This window comes from Jatropha curcas, chromosome 1, assembly GCF_041381405.1.
Source record: "Jatropha curcas cultivar XTBG-Jc1 chromosome 1, XTBG_Jcur_1.0, whole genome shotgun sequence".
Taxonomy (NCBI): domain Eukaryota; kingdom Viridiplantae; phylum Streptophyta; class Magnoliopsida; order Malpighiales; family Euphorbiaceae; genus Jatropha; species Jatropha curcas.
Window position 1 is genome coordinate 33,921,742 of NC_143151.1, and position 14,705 is coordinate 33,936,446.

Sequence of the window (14,705 nt, forward strand, 5' to 3'; positions counted from 1 at the left end):
CCAACAATATAAATAAATTCATTTCCTTATTAATTTATTTGATTTTGTGAGAGAATATTAATAATATTTGTAAATGCATTGGATTAATGTGAAAAAATACACATTTAATTAATTAACTGTTAGCTTTTCTTTTTTTTTAATTAAAGCATAAGTTAGAATAAAGGCATACTCACTTTACAGTTAATTGATGTATTTAATTATACACATAGGCACATTATTTTTCCTAAACAAAAAATTAAAAAAAATAAAAAAATCCTAGCCGAATGATACCAAACATTACAATTTAGGCATGGAATAAAACTGTACCATATTAATAATATTTAATTAAGACAATAAATAATTTTAAAGAGTCAAGTGTGGTTACTAATGCATAATTTTTAAATGTTTTTATGCAATTATTATCTTTTGTTTTAAATAAAGCAAAAGAGAATAAATAGACATGAGAATCCAACTATTATCACCAATATAAATTGATTTCCTCTTTACATGTTTTGTCACAATCAAAGAACAACTTTAAAACTTCAATTTAAAATATATATACACATACCAAAAAGAAAAGCTTAATATTTAATTAAACATTTTCAAATATTAGAAGTAACTCGGTTAGTAAATATTAATTTCTGAATCCTCCACTGCCTTCAAGCAGCCCTACTCGCAAGATCTTGGAAGCAGCTACAGCTTGGTTTGGACAGAAAACGATAGGAAAGAATTGACAGTTCCCACTGAAATGACACTTGTTATAATGCAGACAGCATGGCACCAATTTCGGTAACTCCTGTCTTTAGGTTTGATTATAACTTTAAGTCATAAATGTCAGGATTTATTAATTGGTAGGCTACCGCTAATTATGGTTACGATTTTCAGTTCTGGCCAGGCCAGCTAATATTTAATAAACAATTGTCACGTTCCTGCTTTGCTTTGCTTTGCTTTTTTAAGCCAACCATTGGTTAAAAAATTAAATAAAATATATTTTTGTCGCATCCTAATATTATTTCACAAAATTATATACAGTAAATAAATGTACTAATTTATAGATAAATACAACGGTTGAATCAGTAAAAATAAATTAATTTATAAAAATTAAAAATTTATAATCCAAAAGGGCTTTATTGCTTCTATTGTTCTGAATTTGAAATCAATTGACTTCATAGACTTAAAAATAAAAATGGAAAGAGGTTTTGTAATGTTCCCACGGATTGGAACTTTTAGCTTTTTTTTTTTTTTTTTTTTTTTTTTTTTTTTTTTTTTAAACTTTTACAAAAGCAAAGGAAGCAGGGAGGAAGAACTTTGTTTTCTTTTCTTTTATTTAATCTAATTTATTTTAACTTTTTAATTGTGAAGAAGAAAAGTGAAGAAAGAGGAGCAAAAGAAAAAAGAAGGTGAAGGAAAAGAAAGAGAAGAAGAATGAAGAAAAAAATAAAAAGAAGTAGAAAAATAAAAAGAGGGAAAAAAAAAAGTATAAAAAGGAAGAAAAAGGATAACATAAGGAAAGAAAAATAAAAACACAGAAAAAAGGGAAGAAGAATAAGAAGTAAGAAAAAAAGAAGTATAGTATTAATTATTTCATTCCAACTTTACCCTTTACATATTTCAACTAAACCTTATTTTATCTTAATTATTAGTAAGAATCAATGAAAAAGATAATTAAATCAATTACCTTTTTGAAAAAATTTAGATGATTTAATCTTTTTTTTTTATTTTTTATTTTGATTCAATTATTTTCTTAATTCTTATAAAAAGTTAAAAAATCTCAAATTTAATGAAATGAAGAAAGAATTTACACCTTTAACAAATTAAGATAAATAACCCACTATTCAATTCATCCATAGAGGAACCTATTTATATATTATTATATAAATACAATCCAAGAACATGTTAATCTCTTTTTTAATTAAAAAAAAAGAAAAATGCAATATATTAATTTTTAAACAGAACCATTATATATGATAACTGACATTTGAAAACTTTTACATTTTATTTTTAAAATATTTGATTATATTTTTATTATAATTTAAAATATTTTAAATTATTATAATTAAAGGTTTTCGTTTTATAAGTACTTGACAATTCACAGGTAATGTGCAAGGTAACTACAACATGGCTGAACTTCCCAAGCAATACCCTCAATTTGGAGAACTTTAATAAATGTGGAAGCGGAGTCTCAATTATAGGACCCGTTTGATAGCCCATCAAAGAAAGGAAGCCCAAAGTGGAAGATAATAGGCCCAATATCTTATTTCTTCTTTAAACATTAAACCCTTCTCTCCATCTCTGTCTACGCGCTCTTACCAGTTAGGGTTTAAGGTGTGTTTCTGTTACTCTATTGATTTCAGTCAATTGCTTTGTTTTATGTACTCTTTCTTCATTGAAAATTTTGTGTGAAATTAAATTGCACCAGGGTTGGTGGTTGGGAACTGTTGCCGCTAGTTTGCTTATGGTATCTGTTGGTTCAAAAGCTTTAATATTTAGAAGGCCCAGAAGTGGTAATTTAGGGGAAAATTGCATAATGGGTGAGGAGGATAATTCATATAAGCAAGGTAGAAAGAAAAAGGGAATGGGCAGGAAGGCCAGGAAAGAAAGTTTTAGTTTTGATGGGGATAATTCTAACAAAAATGTGTCTGGACCTGGAACTTTCAGACCCAAAAAGTCCTCCAAGCATCAAAATACATTAGAACCGCAGCCATTGGTTATCAGGTAAAATAACTTGTGAAGATAAGTTAAATTGAGGATTTCATTGGTTTTAATTTGCATACTTTTTGTTCAAGTTTCTCATTCTGTTTCCCATTTTTAAGCTATGGTAATCTACTATTGTGGCCACTTAAGCATGTTCGTGACTGGATTAATACTTGTAGGAAACAGGTTGATCCCGAAACTGTAAAATACTTCTCAGAGATTGCGAATCTTCTTGAAAGTAATGGGGTTGATTTCGAGGAGCGATCAGTTATTTGTGGTAATGCTCTTGAAGAAGCTAAAGGGAAGGAATTTGAATTGGCAACTGATTATATCATAAGCCATACTTTTCAAACTCTCCTCGAGGGCTGTGATATTGAACACCTTTGTGGTTTCCTCCAAAGCTGTGCAAATATCTTCCCTTTAATTGCAATGGACCGGTCTGGTTCTCATGTCGCTGAGACAGCACTTAAGTCTTTAGCGACACAGCTTCAGGACAATGAGGCATTTTCTGCTATTGAAGAGACTCTAACTACGATATGCAAGGTATAAATTAGGTGATTTTTCATTTAATTCTTATAACGAGGCCTTTTGTTTCCTGTATGTAGCAAAATTGCCTGTATTTTTTTGTTTCCAAGTTTGTCATGTGTAAGAAGAATATGGTTTCACGTTGTATTTATTACATTGTTTGAACCCTCGTAGGTGATTGTTGCTAATCCTGTTGATATGATGTGTAACTGTTATGGATCTCATGTTCTTCGAAGTCTTCTTTGTCTTTGTGGTGGAGTGGCGATAGATTCCCCTGTTTTTCATGGAGCAAAACCATCAACAATTTTGGCAGAGCGGCTGAACCTCAACGATACTCGGCCATTTGGTAATGACTCGGTATATTGTCAACAAGGATTTCCCAGTTTGTTGAAGTTTCTTGTATCAGAAATGTTGAAGTGCACCAGTGAAGACATTAAAATCCTACAAGTTGATCAATACAGCAGTTTGGTTTTGCAGGCACGTATGCACTTTCCCTCTTGTTGCATCTGTTTTTTCATTTTGCCGTTTACTAGCATGGGCAGGTAAGCTTGACTATGTTTTTTTCAGAATATGACCATTAAGTTACTTTGTGCCATTCTAGAAGTTTAAACTAGGATATATAACCTCAAGATTTGTCTGGCTCATTGAAATTTCTTACCATTTCTCTACAATTTTTAAGCTTATATATTGTTCTGCTCTCATTTCTTATTTTTGGCAAATTTACCTTTGCATGAAAAGCATCTGTTTTTCTGTTTGGACACAGGCTCCTTCTACTTCATTTTTTACTTTATGTTTAGCTGTGCTACGTATTCTTAGTGGGGGATATTAGTCCACATGCCAAATTCCCTAAAGGCAGTTGCTTCCATTTCTAGGTGTTTTTTTTCGTGTGCATCTTTGTTGAGTTACAAGAATATTCCAAGATGATTCTTCATTGATTTGTCATGATTCATATGAATTTCCTATTTTGTTAATCAAGGTCATGTAATGTGTTAACATTATACTCTTGGCAGACAGCTTTGAAGTTATTAGCTGGGCAAGGTCAAGAGTTAACGCAAATAATTCTTATTTTACTTGGATGCAAAGAAGAAAACTCAAAACAAGAAAGCTTCATTGAAACGACAGCAGTTGGTGAAATTGTAGGGTTAATGAAAGAAACTGCCTACAGCCACTTAATGGAGGTGAGGAACAAAAAATTGCAATTAATGAGATATTCCAAAAAATGGCTACTGAAAGGTCATTGATTTGGAGGCTTACTCATTGCTACTTACTGCATATGTTGTAATTATGCTGAGTTTATTCAATATGCTATTGGTTTCCAGATGGTAACTATTCATAGTTTTGATTATTTGAATTTTTTTAAAATCTGCAGGTGATAGTGGGAGTGAGTCCTGAAAGCTTGTATGATGAGATGTTCACTAAAGTTTTTAAGAATTCGTTATTTAAGCTTTCATCCCATCATTGTGGCAACTTTGTAATTCAAGCATTAGTTTCTCAGGCAAGGAGTCAGGAACAAGTATGTGGTATAACTTTTTGTGCTTGAAAAATCTAAAATGATCTCTTTACCTTTTGCAATGCTTGATGATAAGTGGTTCAGTTAAAATTATTGGATAGAATTCATAATATCTTGTTATTATAAAAATGTACATGGATACAACAATGAATATTTCCAGTGTGGTGTGTTTTGTTGAATGATGGTATCTTGGATTTATAATGGAACCTCTTGTTTTTGCTGTCTATTCTCACTTTGACTACTAGATGGAGCTGATTTGGGAGGAACTTGGTCCAAGATTTACAGATCTTCTTGAAATGGGGAGGTCGGGAGTTGTTGCTTCTCTGATTGCTGCAAGTAAAAGGCTTCATACCCATGAACACAAGGTTTATCACTTCAATGCAATTGCCCTTTGCTATTCTCTATTTGAATTCTAATAATGAAATAGAATATAAAGCTATTTTATCAAAGTGTTGAAATACATAGCATGAAGATTTGTTTATACAAAAGTATACATCATCATTCCACCAATGGTTGTGATCTTTTCATTACTTGTTTTGCAGTGCTGTCAGGCCCTTGTTGCAGCTGTATGTTCACCAAATGAGTCTCCAAGATGCATTGTTCCTAGGATACTATTTCTTGAAAATTACCTTGCCTTTGAGGACAGGTCCAATTGGGACTGGCCAAGTGGTATGAAGATGCATGTCATGGGTTCTCTTATTCTCCAAGCAATTTTCAGATTTCAAAGTGTATGTTGCCTTTCTTGTATATTTGTTTATTTCCTTTTCTTCTTATCATTTATATCTGTAGTAGCCCAATTTTATCACCATAATGCAAACATATGCTATAAACCTTTATATTTGTTTTATGTGATTTTGCACCTGATAACTAAATATAAATATTTGTTTGGTCCAGAGAACTGTCATCATCATTCGTTTTTGAGGCTTAAGCTGCTCTTTTCATTTTGTGCCATCTTGAGTTCTGTAGTATTTAACAATTTGTAAGGTTGAAATTGCTCTTTCACGTTGGCATTCATATTAGTAACATCTAGAACTTCACCCTTCGAGGCAACAGTATATGCTACTCTAGTGGCTGTTTCCGAGTTTCAGAAAAAAATATTTGTAATCATTGATATCCAATATAGAATACAATAACATGTTGAGTTAATTTTTTCTTTAATCTAATCTCATATAGGTAAAAGATCAGATTATTTGGATCATCATGATATTTTGAATATAGGCATTGTAGTTTCTCTTCATGGATTTATAACGAGTCTTATTATTTACGAGTTCCTGAACCCGAAGAGGATATAACCCAATGTAAAAAAAATAATGATCTGGCTATGTGGAAGTGAGATACTGCAGTTGCTATCAGAGTTTATCTTAATGTATGATGGCATCTAAGATATTTATTATATACACTTCAGTTTTCTAATTACTTATGGACATGATCTGTTTCTGTTTGACAGGAACTCATTCAGCCTTTTATTAACAGTCTTATATCCATGGAAATTGACCATGTCCTTCAAACTGCCAAAGATGCTGGGGGAGCGCGAGTTATTGAAGCCTTTCTTGGTTCCAATGCTTCTGGAAAGCAGAAACACAGATTAATCATGAAGTACGTCACACTACATTGTTTGATACTTCATTTTTGTGAAGTTCTGATCTTTATTCAAGTTTATATTTTCTGTTTTCCGACATAGCTATAATATGATTATACTATGGAACTGGTGAAAATTTTTGACCATTATGAACAATGTAGTTAGTTTCCCACTCTATCTTGTAAGAGTGGGTATCACAAATGAGGTCAAATTGAGGATGACTGAAATAGCCCTTCTCTTCCACTTAACAGCCAAGTCAATCATTAAATGACTATTTTTGCTTCTGAAAACCAATCCAAAGATCTCTGTTTGTCTAATGCATGCTCTTAAGGGTGTGGAGATCAACTTTTCCTTCTTCAATTTAGCATGGAAATTTCACCTGGAAACAGTTTTGAATACCTTGGGTTTTAAATTCACAGTTCAATTCAAATATTTTTTTCTGATTGTTGTTGATTACTCTCAACTTCTGAAGGCTACGAGGACATTTTGGAGAGCTGGCAATGCATTCTTCCGGTCCATTTACCATTGAGAAGTGTTTCACTGCCAGTAATATATCCCTAAGGGAGGCCATAGCATCGGACTTGTTAGCAGTGCAGACTGAACTATCCAAGACAAAGCATGGCCCCTATCTCTTGAGGAAGATAGATATTGACAGGTAAGCTGCTGTTCTTTTATTCTTTAGGGTATTGTGGACCATTGCATTCGGTTTTTGTTTGAAATATTTTTTTCGTCTTCTTCTTGATCCCGTTTTGTTTTGGGGGGTGGGGGAGAAGGAGGGAGAGAGAGAGAGTATATACTCGTCCACTGGCCTTTCCAGGTCCCAATTTTCAGTTAGCTAAGAACTACTACCACAACTTATAGTACATACACTTGCTAAGAGTTGGATTTTAGCTGTTCACCATTGTGTCTGAACTTTGCATGTCGTTCGCTTTACTGAAACAGATTTGCTAACCGGCCTGATCAATGGAGGTCCAGGCAAACATCCAAACAATCAACTTACGAAGAATTTTCCACTGCATTTGGGTCTGGTGAGAAAAACAAGCCTTCAAAAAGTGACTCCTTCCTTGTTGATGCTTCCAAGAATACTTCACACCCAAAAGATTTAAAGAAAATGAGGGAAGAGATTGATCATCATCTATCATCTGAGAAAAATGCCAAAAATTACATGGCTAATGATATCAAGAAGGCGAAATACAAAAAGAGTCATGCTGCTCCTGAGATGGTTGGAACATCTAAAAAAGCAGTGGAATCCATACAGCAGATACCATTCCTATCTGATGATGGGAAGGGAAAGAAACGACAGAGAAAAGATAAGCCCTCGAAAGCTTCAAAAAAGAAGTTAAAAGTATGATGATGTGATTTTCATTTAGCTTTGTAATAATACCAATACTAAACTTGAGCTTTTCCAGAGCATATGTTACAGGAATGAAAATTTTGTTACAAATATTCTTGATTAGAACAGCAGATACCTTTTATTGCTTTATAGTACTTTCTTCCTGCTCTTTTTTTTTTTTTTTTTCTTTTTTTGGTTAGGATTGGAGTTTATGGACCATATATCCTTTCAAATACACATGGAGAACATGATAAGCTTTATACATTTCAAATTGAAAAATTTGTAAATGCATTATGAACTGCTGTTACATTACAAGTCTACTTTTCCCTTGAAGTAAAACACTACACTACACTAGCAAAGAGTATACTAAAGAACAAATTAAAGAACGAAAAGGGAAAACTGAAAAAAAGAAGGTGATGTTGCAAAAACTCTGAATCTACTTCCTTCGGCCATCTAATGGAGGTGTGCACCTGGTACAGAAACACAGAGTGTAGTCAATTAAAGAAAACCTACAATGGCGGAAAGTCTTGAAAACTGTTGTTGGCACAAGAGGTTTACTTATTCTGTGTAGGATTGGAAGTGCTTGGAGGTATTCTTCTGAAGCTGGAATCAACTTTCTTGAACGGATTCTTTTTGCTATCTTGCATTCTAAAAGCTTGTGTAGTTGCAGCCATGGCTGGTGCTGAGGAGGGTGGTCCTAAAGGCGCTAGACGAGCCTCTGCTTGAATCCTATGTAACCAACCAGATAGAGTAACTGAAAGCAGAATAATAAGAGCAGCCATGGTTATAGAGTGTACCTTCATTTTGTTAATGTGGTAACTTGAAGTTTCTTGAATTGCTTTAAGCAAGTGAGAGAGTATAGTGAAGACTGGTACAGTATGGTGAAGAGAATATGGAAGAAGAAGAAAGATTGTACAAGCAGTTGTGATTTATATTATACCTAACCTGTCCTCCTAAAGCAAAAAAAATCTAAATTGGGATCTGATGTCAAGTGGGATCATGTGCTCTACTTTGACTGTTACAAGTTTATGTCTGTCTCTGACTGATTTAGATAAGTGATGACTGATGACATATTATTAGAGAGGGTCATGTGATTTATCACGTGATATTAGTATTAATTCTTTTTGGGGAATAGAGTTTTGAGAAGAAAGGATTCAGTTTTATATTCAGTTAAGTTAGTTTTCCAAGGACAGTCTTTGGATACCTTAATTCACTCCACAACATGTTTACTATTAACAGCTGTTTTGAGGCAGATGTTGGTTCAGCTACAAATTGTTTTCTTCAATAACACGTTTGGAAATTTGAAATGGTAAATTTCTCACTTTAATTTAAATTTTTATGAGAGATTATATTTTTAAAATATACTTTTACGGTTTTATAAAAATTGTACTTACTTTTCGTTTCGGTCTTTCCTAAATTGTGAATTTTTTTTATTATATTTAGATTATTATATTAGCTATCAACAGATTATTATGTTATTATTTAATGGCACAAAATTGACATTTATGCAATGGTCGTGTGGTCACATCTGAAGGTTGATGATGTTTTGTTCACATCATGAACCAAAAAAGAGGGCTTTTAATTTTAAATGTAAAGTTGATTAGGCAAGTGCTAACCTTTGTTTATTTATTTTTTTATTTTTTGGCTTTTTGCAGTTCTAAAAGTCAAAAAGATAGTGACTTTAGACCTGTTGGGCTTGGACAGAAGAGGTTTTCTTGTACATGGCCCAGACCAACAACAAGACAGCCCAGACTTAATATTTAGATTGACCCGGCCCAATAGCAAAGTTTATATGATTTGAATATAAAACGGTACGTTTCATTTTCAACCACTGAATCCAACGAATCGTGTTAACGTTTTTTTATATTATGTCACCAATGACAGTCCAATTACAGCACCCTTGACTTCCACCCCTACCCTCTATCTGTCCATCTATTACCGAATTAATTTAATTAATTCTATTTAATAGACAGGTAAGTTACAAAATCCATCTCTTTCCGTTACAACTTCTCATTGTTCATCCTATCTTCTTCGATTCTTAATGCAGCTTTTCTCTTCTAGTTCTCGGCTTGTTCACATATAATTATCGCGGTAATGGCTTCTTAATCGTATTGCCTTTCGTTAATTTCATTTATATTATTTTTTTCTCAATATTTTTGAACATTTTGATGCTTTTTTTTTCTGAGATCGATCTGTATTTGTGTTTGTTATCTACTTAATTGGTGGATTCTTTGTTCTTTTCATTCACTTTGTTTATGCTAACTGGTTAATTCTCAATTGATTGTTTTAGGTCGATTCTAAGTGAATATTTCCTGACTTTGCATTGATCTCCTTTTTTTTTTTTTTTTTTTTTACATTAGGGTTTTTGGGTTAATTTTGATGTCCTTAAAGAATTGATTATATATGAATATTTATGGTCCGTTAATCGCTATTAATCTTTAATTGTGATTTGACCTCCATTTTTATTGCTGATATTTTAATTCTTGTAATAGGCTTCTGTTTGTTGGTTGTATTAGGTGTTACCAGGTTTCCATATGCGTGGAAATTGTATTACACTATGCAGTTAATCATATGATTTGCTTGGCATTTCCTTAGGTTATTGTTGTAATAATGTTTTGATATTGGATGTTATCTTTTTATGCATTTTGTTGAATGCAGCAGACTTATATTTATGTTAGTTCTTCGCTTTTTTCTTTCTTTATATTAGTATTAAATTTCAATTCTTTTTAGATTATTTTATCTGAGTAATTGTTTTCTCCTTTTTCCTGTATCAGCCAACATATTGTGGTTTGGGAGTTTGAATCAACTAGATAAGTTTTTGCTGTTTGTGCTGAAACTAATTTAAAGTTACAGTTGTGGGATGGCCGAGAAATCATGTGTTAAGCGACTTCAGAAGGAATACAGAGCACTATGTAAAGTACGTTCTGTTGTTAATCCAAATTGCACATTCTGTAATCTGTTTATGTTATCTGCACGTGTGGCTATAGCTTAGTGTAGCATCTTCTAGGGGTCTGTTATTGTAACAATTGTAACAAATACTACATTGTTTCAACACAGTAGTACATTTTCTGTCCCATAGCAGATGACAAGTTTTTGTTTTCTATGCTATTTGCATCTGTATTTTTGAGGAATTCTCCCTTTCCTAACTTATTTGTTGTGGCGGTGCATCTTCTAATTACTCATAGTTCTGTGTTACAGTTTTTTAGTAATAAATCAAAGAGAAGGAAACAAAGAATTTCTCTCATTGTTTAGCACTTACCAGACCAGATAGCTTCACAGCTTCGTTAAAATAATTCAAAGTGGTTTAAGACAATGCATTCTTGTCAGTATGTTGGAATTTTGTTTGAATTGCTATTTTACTTGATATTTTTGAATTTGTAGGAGCCAGTTCCCCATGTTGTTGCCCGTCCTTCCCCAAGTGACATCCTCGAGTGGCGTAAGTTCATCATAATATTTGTTTTCTTCTCAAATATTACTCTTTAATGTTAATGGAATAAATTTCTTTAGTGGATTCAATCTCTGTGATAGAACATAGGCCTAGGCTAAACTTGCTTTGCATTGTTGCTTAAACTAATGCATCGAATTCTACCAGGTTTTACTTCCATTTAATCTTAATTATCCTTATTCTTATAGAGGAGAGGAAATGGAGTGTGCATAATATCTGAGCTGATTTATAACAATTTCCCATACTTTTCGATTGCATTGTTTATGAGGTTGAAGAATCATTTCATTGTAAATATTGACTCTGAGACCATACCTATTCAGTCTGAGGGGTGTTAACAAACTGAACCTAACTGAGTTCTCTGAGTCAAGCTTGCTTAAGTCATCCCTGTGCCATGCCCATGATCTTTTGTCACTCTTGTTCAACATAGGCTCAGCAAGCTCTAACTGCTCCTGGGCTTCTCTCATTGAGCTAGACAAGCCAAGAGGCAAGAGAAAATATTAACTAAGTATCTAACGTGTTTATACTTGTGTGAATTATCATAGTGAGTATTGTAACTTATGTTATCTAAGTGAATTCACTTGTGTCCATATTTGATAAAACAACCTTAAAATTTTTATTCAAATTTGATTAGTTAACTTTATAAATATGCACAAATGAGCTCTTACCTAGCTGAGTCGTGTGTTGTTGATTGTGTGCACTGGGTTGCTTACACCCCCCCAAAAATCAGTATTCTGGTTGTTGGTCAAAATTTGACCACTCGTTATCACTATGTTTTTTTTGTGTATTTTTCTTCTTATTGTTATTAATTTAATTTTTGGTTCTTTAATACTGATGGTATGGTACTTTGACAATGCAGATTATGTGCTAGAGGGAAGTGAAGGAACTCCTTTTGCAGGTCTGTTAATTTTGTTCTTGATGTGGTGTTTATTGTTGAACCTATGTGATCCTCTATTGTTTCATGATTTTGATTGTCTAGCTCAATTGAGAATTTAATATTATCACTTCTTGGTTGATAAAATGTGAATTTCTGATCATTCTGGTGATAAGGTGGATATTATTATGGAAAGATCAAGTTTCCTCCAGAGTATCCCTACAAGCCTCCTGGAATCACGTAATCTGTCCTATTTCTACTTATCTTTCTTCAGAATTTTAGCAGCTTTTCCTTAAAAAGGCAATAAACTTTTTGTTAATTCTCTTAATTTTTAAAAACTGTGTAGTATGATAACTCCCAGTGGACGCTTCTTGACTCAAAAGAAAATCTGCCTGTCTATGAGCGATTGTAAGTTCTTTAGAATTTTTTTACTTGTGGAGAATCAAAATTGTCATCTCCAGTGACCGATTGTTTTATCACCTTGATTTTGTTGCTTTGCAGTTCATCCAGAGAGTTGGAACCCAATGTGGTCTGCATCAAGGTAAAACTTACACTAGTTTTGGAGTGTCTATCTTGATATTAGAGTATCTTTATTGTTTATATTTTCTGCCTCTCGGCAAATTAGTATTAGCAAAGTAGCAGTTAGTATAGATCCTTCCTCTTACTTTCTTATTTCCATCAATGCAGCATACTTACAGGGCTTCTTTCCTTCATGGTAAGTTCATTATAGCTATTAACTTTATCAGTCGATTTCAAGTGTGGTGGTATCTCGATTCAGAATCTCTCCTGTTGTGTGTGTCTTTGTTTTCTTTTTTGTTTTGAGGAGGGGACAGTGGGGTGTGGTATCTCTCTTAATTTTTACTTAACTATGTGTAATTATTTTTTGAGGAACCCTGTGCCCTGATGCTGATCAAGTGACATCCTCATATTTTGAATGTTTGAAGTGTACCTGAAATTTTTTTTTTTTTTCAGAATTCCTTAAGAGTTGTTTTTTTACCAGGAATTAATTTGTGTTATGCAGATGGACAACAGTCCTACCACGGGCAGTGTGAACAGTACTGTTGCTGAGAAGCAGCGCCTGGCAAAGGCTTCTCTTGCTTTCAATTGTAAGAAGTAAGTTGATAGTGCTACATCTTATGCTTTCACTTTTTCTTTCTTCTTCCATATTTCTGCAAATGCACATTTCCTTTTATTTTGCCATTGAGCATATTTCATCTGGGCGGCCAGCCAATTGAAGAATGTAAACCCTTTTTGTTTTTGCTTTTATTGTTGGTTATCATGTGCATATATATTGGTATTCTGGAGAGTTTGATTCTTGTCTTGGTCATTGCCCTCTTACTTTTTTGAATCCATATTTCTTTATGCTTTTTGTTATTTAAGATGGAACTGCAATATCTAGCCTTGTCCAACTCTTTTTCACCTCTTTTTAATTGGCAAATCTTTTCTGAGCAGTCCAACATTTAGGAAGTTGTTCCCTGAATATGTGGAGAAGTACAACCAGCAGCAGCAATCTGAGCAAATTATCACAGAGCAGGCATCAACAGAGGCATCACAGGAGGAGAAATCCAGACCTAAATTGGAAAAACTCGATAATTTTTCGGGAGAAGATGTGAAAAGAGTAGATACACTGAAAGGCCCGAGAGGAAACAGGAAGCAGACTTTCCCAACATGGGTGATGTTATTGCTGGTTTCGATCTTTGGCATTGTAATGGCATTGCCTCTGCTCCAACTTTGATATGCAGACTGCGAAATGGAAATTTTAGTATGGTTAGCAGACTTATGAGCTTTTGCCAGTTGAACTTTTTCCCATAATAGTCCTTAGGTTTGCCCTGTATTTAGCAGAACTTGTATAGAGGTTGATGCTCAAAGAGAGGCTCTGTTGGGTCTTTTTATGTTATTGTTGGCAGTTGGTTAGTTAATGCCTAAAAAAGTTACATGTTTTGTGCCTTTATTTTCTAAATCTAGTAGAGATTAATGTGGTACTGTAGGTTGTGCTTTTCCTTCTGTTGGGCCACTGATTTATCTTGTGCCTTAAAAAGAAATGATAATGGGGGAACAATCCGTCTGCATTGACACGTTGTGTTGTCTGTTGTCTGCAAAACCACGATACGTGCCTTTGTGAATGATTTTGTTCTTGGGTAACTGTAGGATTAACAGATGGTGGGGCCAATTCTTTTCAATATTAGCTCTTTATTCTGTCATTTTATGTTTTGCTGAGATATGACTCGATCTTTGCTTTTCTTTTGCACAATTAATTTTGAAGTGACGCATCCAATTCAAGAGAATAAGGGAAAGAAAACAGGTAAGATGGATGGTTGGCACTTGGTCAATCAGAAGTCAATATTTTGTACAAAATGACTCGCAAAAAATCTGTATTCCATCAACATGAGATCCAAATAAATAGGACAGTGGTCAATGATTCCTTCCAAGACTAACCTTATCTCGGTAGAAAGTGAAGGCTTGTCTGAAGAAGTTGCTGTTTTTGTCTGATACCTCTGCAATTAATTAAGAAATAGAAATGAAAGCTCAAATGTCAAAAGGTTGTGCTTATGAAGCAGGTACCAAACTCTACAACACCTCAGTGCAGTGCAGAGCAGGCTGTTATTATTAATATTGACTTGGGTTGGCATTTGCATTTCCCTCCCAAAACTTCAAAAAATAAAGCCTCAATCAATGCGAAACATACGGCACTCTGTAGTGCAAAATTTCAAATATATATTATATATATCTCCCAATTCCCATGCAAGATAAAATTATCCTCTCTCTTTC

General features: G+C 33.5%; 2 protein-coding genes and 1 non-coding gene across 4 annotated transcripts; 2 read left to right on the forward strand and 1 right to left on the reverse strand.

Annotated features, from left to right (window-relative positions):
• The first annotated feature begins 2,193 nt into the window (after nt 1-2,193).
• PUM23 (pumilio 23) lies at nt 2,194-7,770 on the forward strand. Its single transcript, XM_089716390.1, has 11 exons — nt 2,194-2,304; nt 2,399-2,694; nt 2,853-3,216; nt 3,373-3,679; nt 4,213-4,376; nt 4,568-4,711; nt 4,954-5,073; nt 5,251-5,436; nt 6,156-6,304; nt 6,760-6,942; nt 7,230-7,770. The coding sequence occupies exons 2-11, from the start codon at nt 2,435-2,437 to the stop codon at nt 7,636-7,638; spliced, it is 2,286 nt and encodes a 761-aa protein (XP_089572516.1). The 5' UTR covers nt 2,194-2,304; nt 2,399-2,434; the 3' UTR covers nt 7,639-7,770.
• Nucleotides 7,771-7,884: 114 nt separating this feature from the next.
• On the reverse strand, nt 7,885-8,668 carry LOC105631320 (uncharacterized). Its single transcript, XR_016318845.1, has 2 exons — nt 8,179-8,668; nt 7,885-8,090 (listed from the first exon to the last, which is right to left on the reverse strand). It is a non-coding gene; the product is annotated as an uncharacterized LOC105631320 (transcript).
• An 821-nt stretch (nt 8,669-9,489) lies between these two features.
• Nucleotides 9,490-13,887, forward strand: LOC105631319 (ubiquitin-conjugating enzyme E2 34). 2 transcript variants are annotated; one of them, XM_020678348.3, is made up of 11 exons: nt 9,490-9,593; nt 9,668-9,711; nt 10,395-10,537; nt 11,002-11,056; nt 11,922-11,960; nt 12,113-12,176; nt 12,283-12,344; nt 12,438-12,477; nt 12,624-12,651; nt 12,958-13,049; nt 13,389-13,887. In XM_020678348.3, exons 3-11 carry the CDS (start codon nt 10,481-10,483, stop codon nt 13,669-13,671), a joined length of 720 nt encoding a protein of 239 aa, XP_020534007.1. In that variant the 5' UTR covers nt 9,490-9,593; nt 9,668-9,711; nt 10,395-10,480; the 3' UTR covers nt 13,672-13,887. The 2 variants fall into 2 exon arrangements, with proteins under 2 accessions (XP_020534007.1, XP_037497462.1); XM_037641534.2 differs by having other exon boundaries at nt 9,553-9,711.
• The last annotated feature ends 818 nt before the right edge of the window (nt 13,888-14,705 follow it).

What these genes read in the sequence shown, in the direction of transcription:
- PUM23 (XM_089716390.1), top strand. Translation starts at nt 2,435, where the DNA reads ATGGTATCTGTTGGTTCAAAAGCTTTAATATTTAGAAGGCCCAGAAGT. An exon ending in CAATTTTCAGATTTCAAAGT is followed by an intron (nt 5,437 to 6,155) that starts GTATGTTGCCTT and finishes TCTGTTTGACAG; the next exon opens with GAACTCATTCAGCCTTTTAT. An exon ending in AAACACAGATTAATCATGAA is followed by an intron (nt 6,305 to 6,759) that starts GTACGTCACACT and finishes CAACTTCTGAAG; the next exon opens with GCTACGAGGACATTTTGGAG.
- LOC105631319 (XM_020678348.3), top strand. Translation starts at nt 10,481, where the DNA reads ATGGCCGAGAAATCATGTGTTAAGCGACTTCAGAAGGAATACAGAGCA. An exon ending in AAGTGACATCCTCGAGTGGC is followed by an intron (nt 11,057 to 11,921) that starts GTAAGTTCATCA and finishes TTGACAATGCAG; the next exon opens with ATTATGTGCTAGAGGGAAGT. An exon ending in TGAAGGAACTCCTTTTGCAG is followed by an intron (nt 11,961 to 12,112) that starts GTCTGTTAATTT and finishes TCTGGTGATAAG; the next exon opens with GTGGATATTATTATGGAAAG.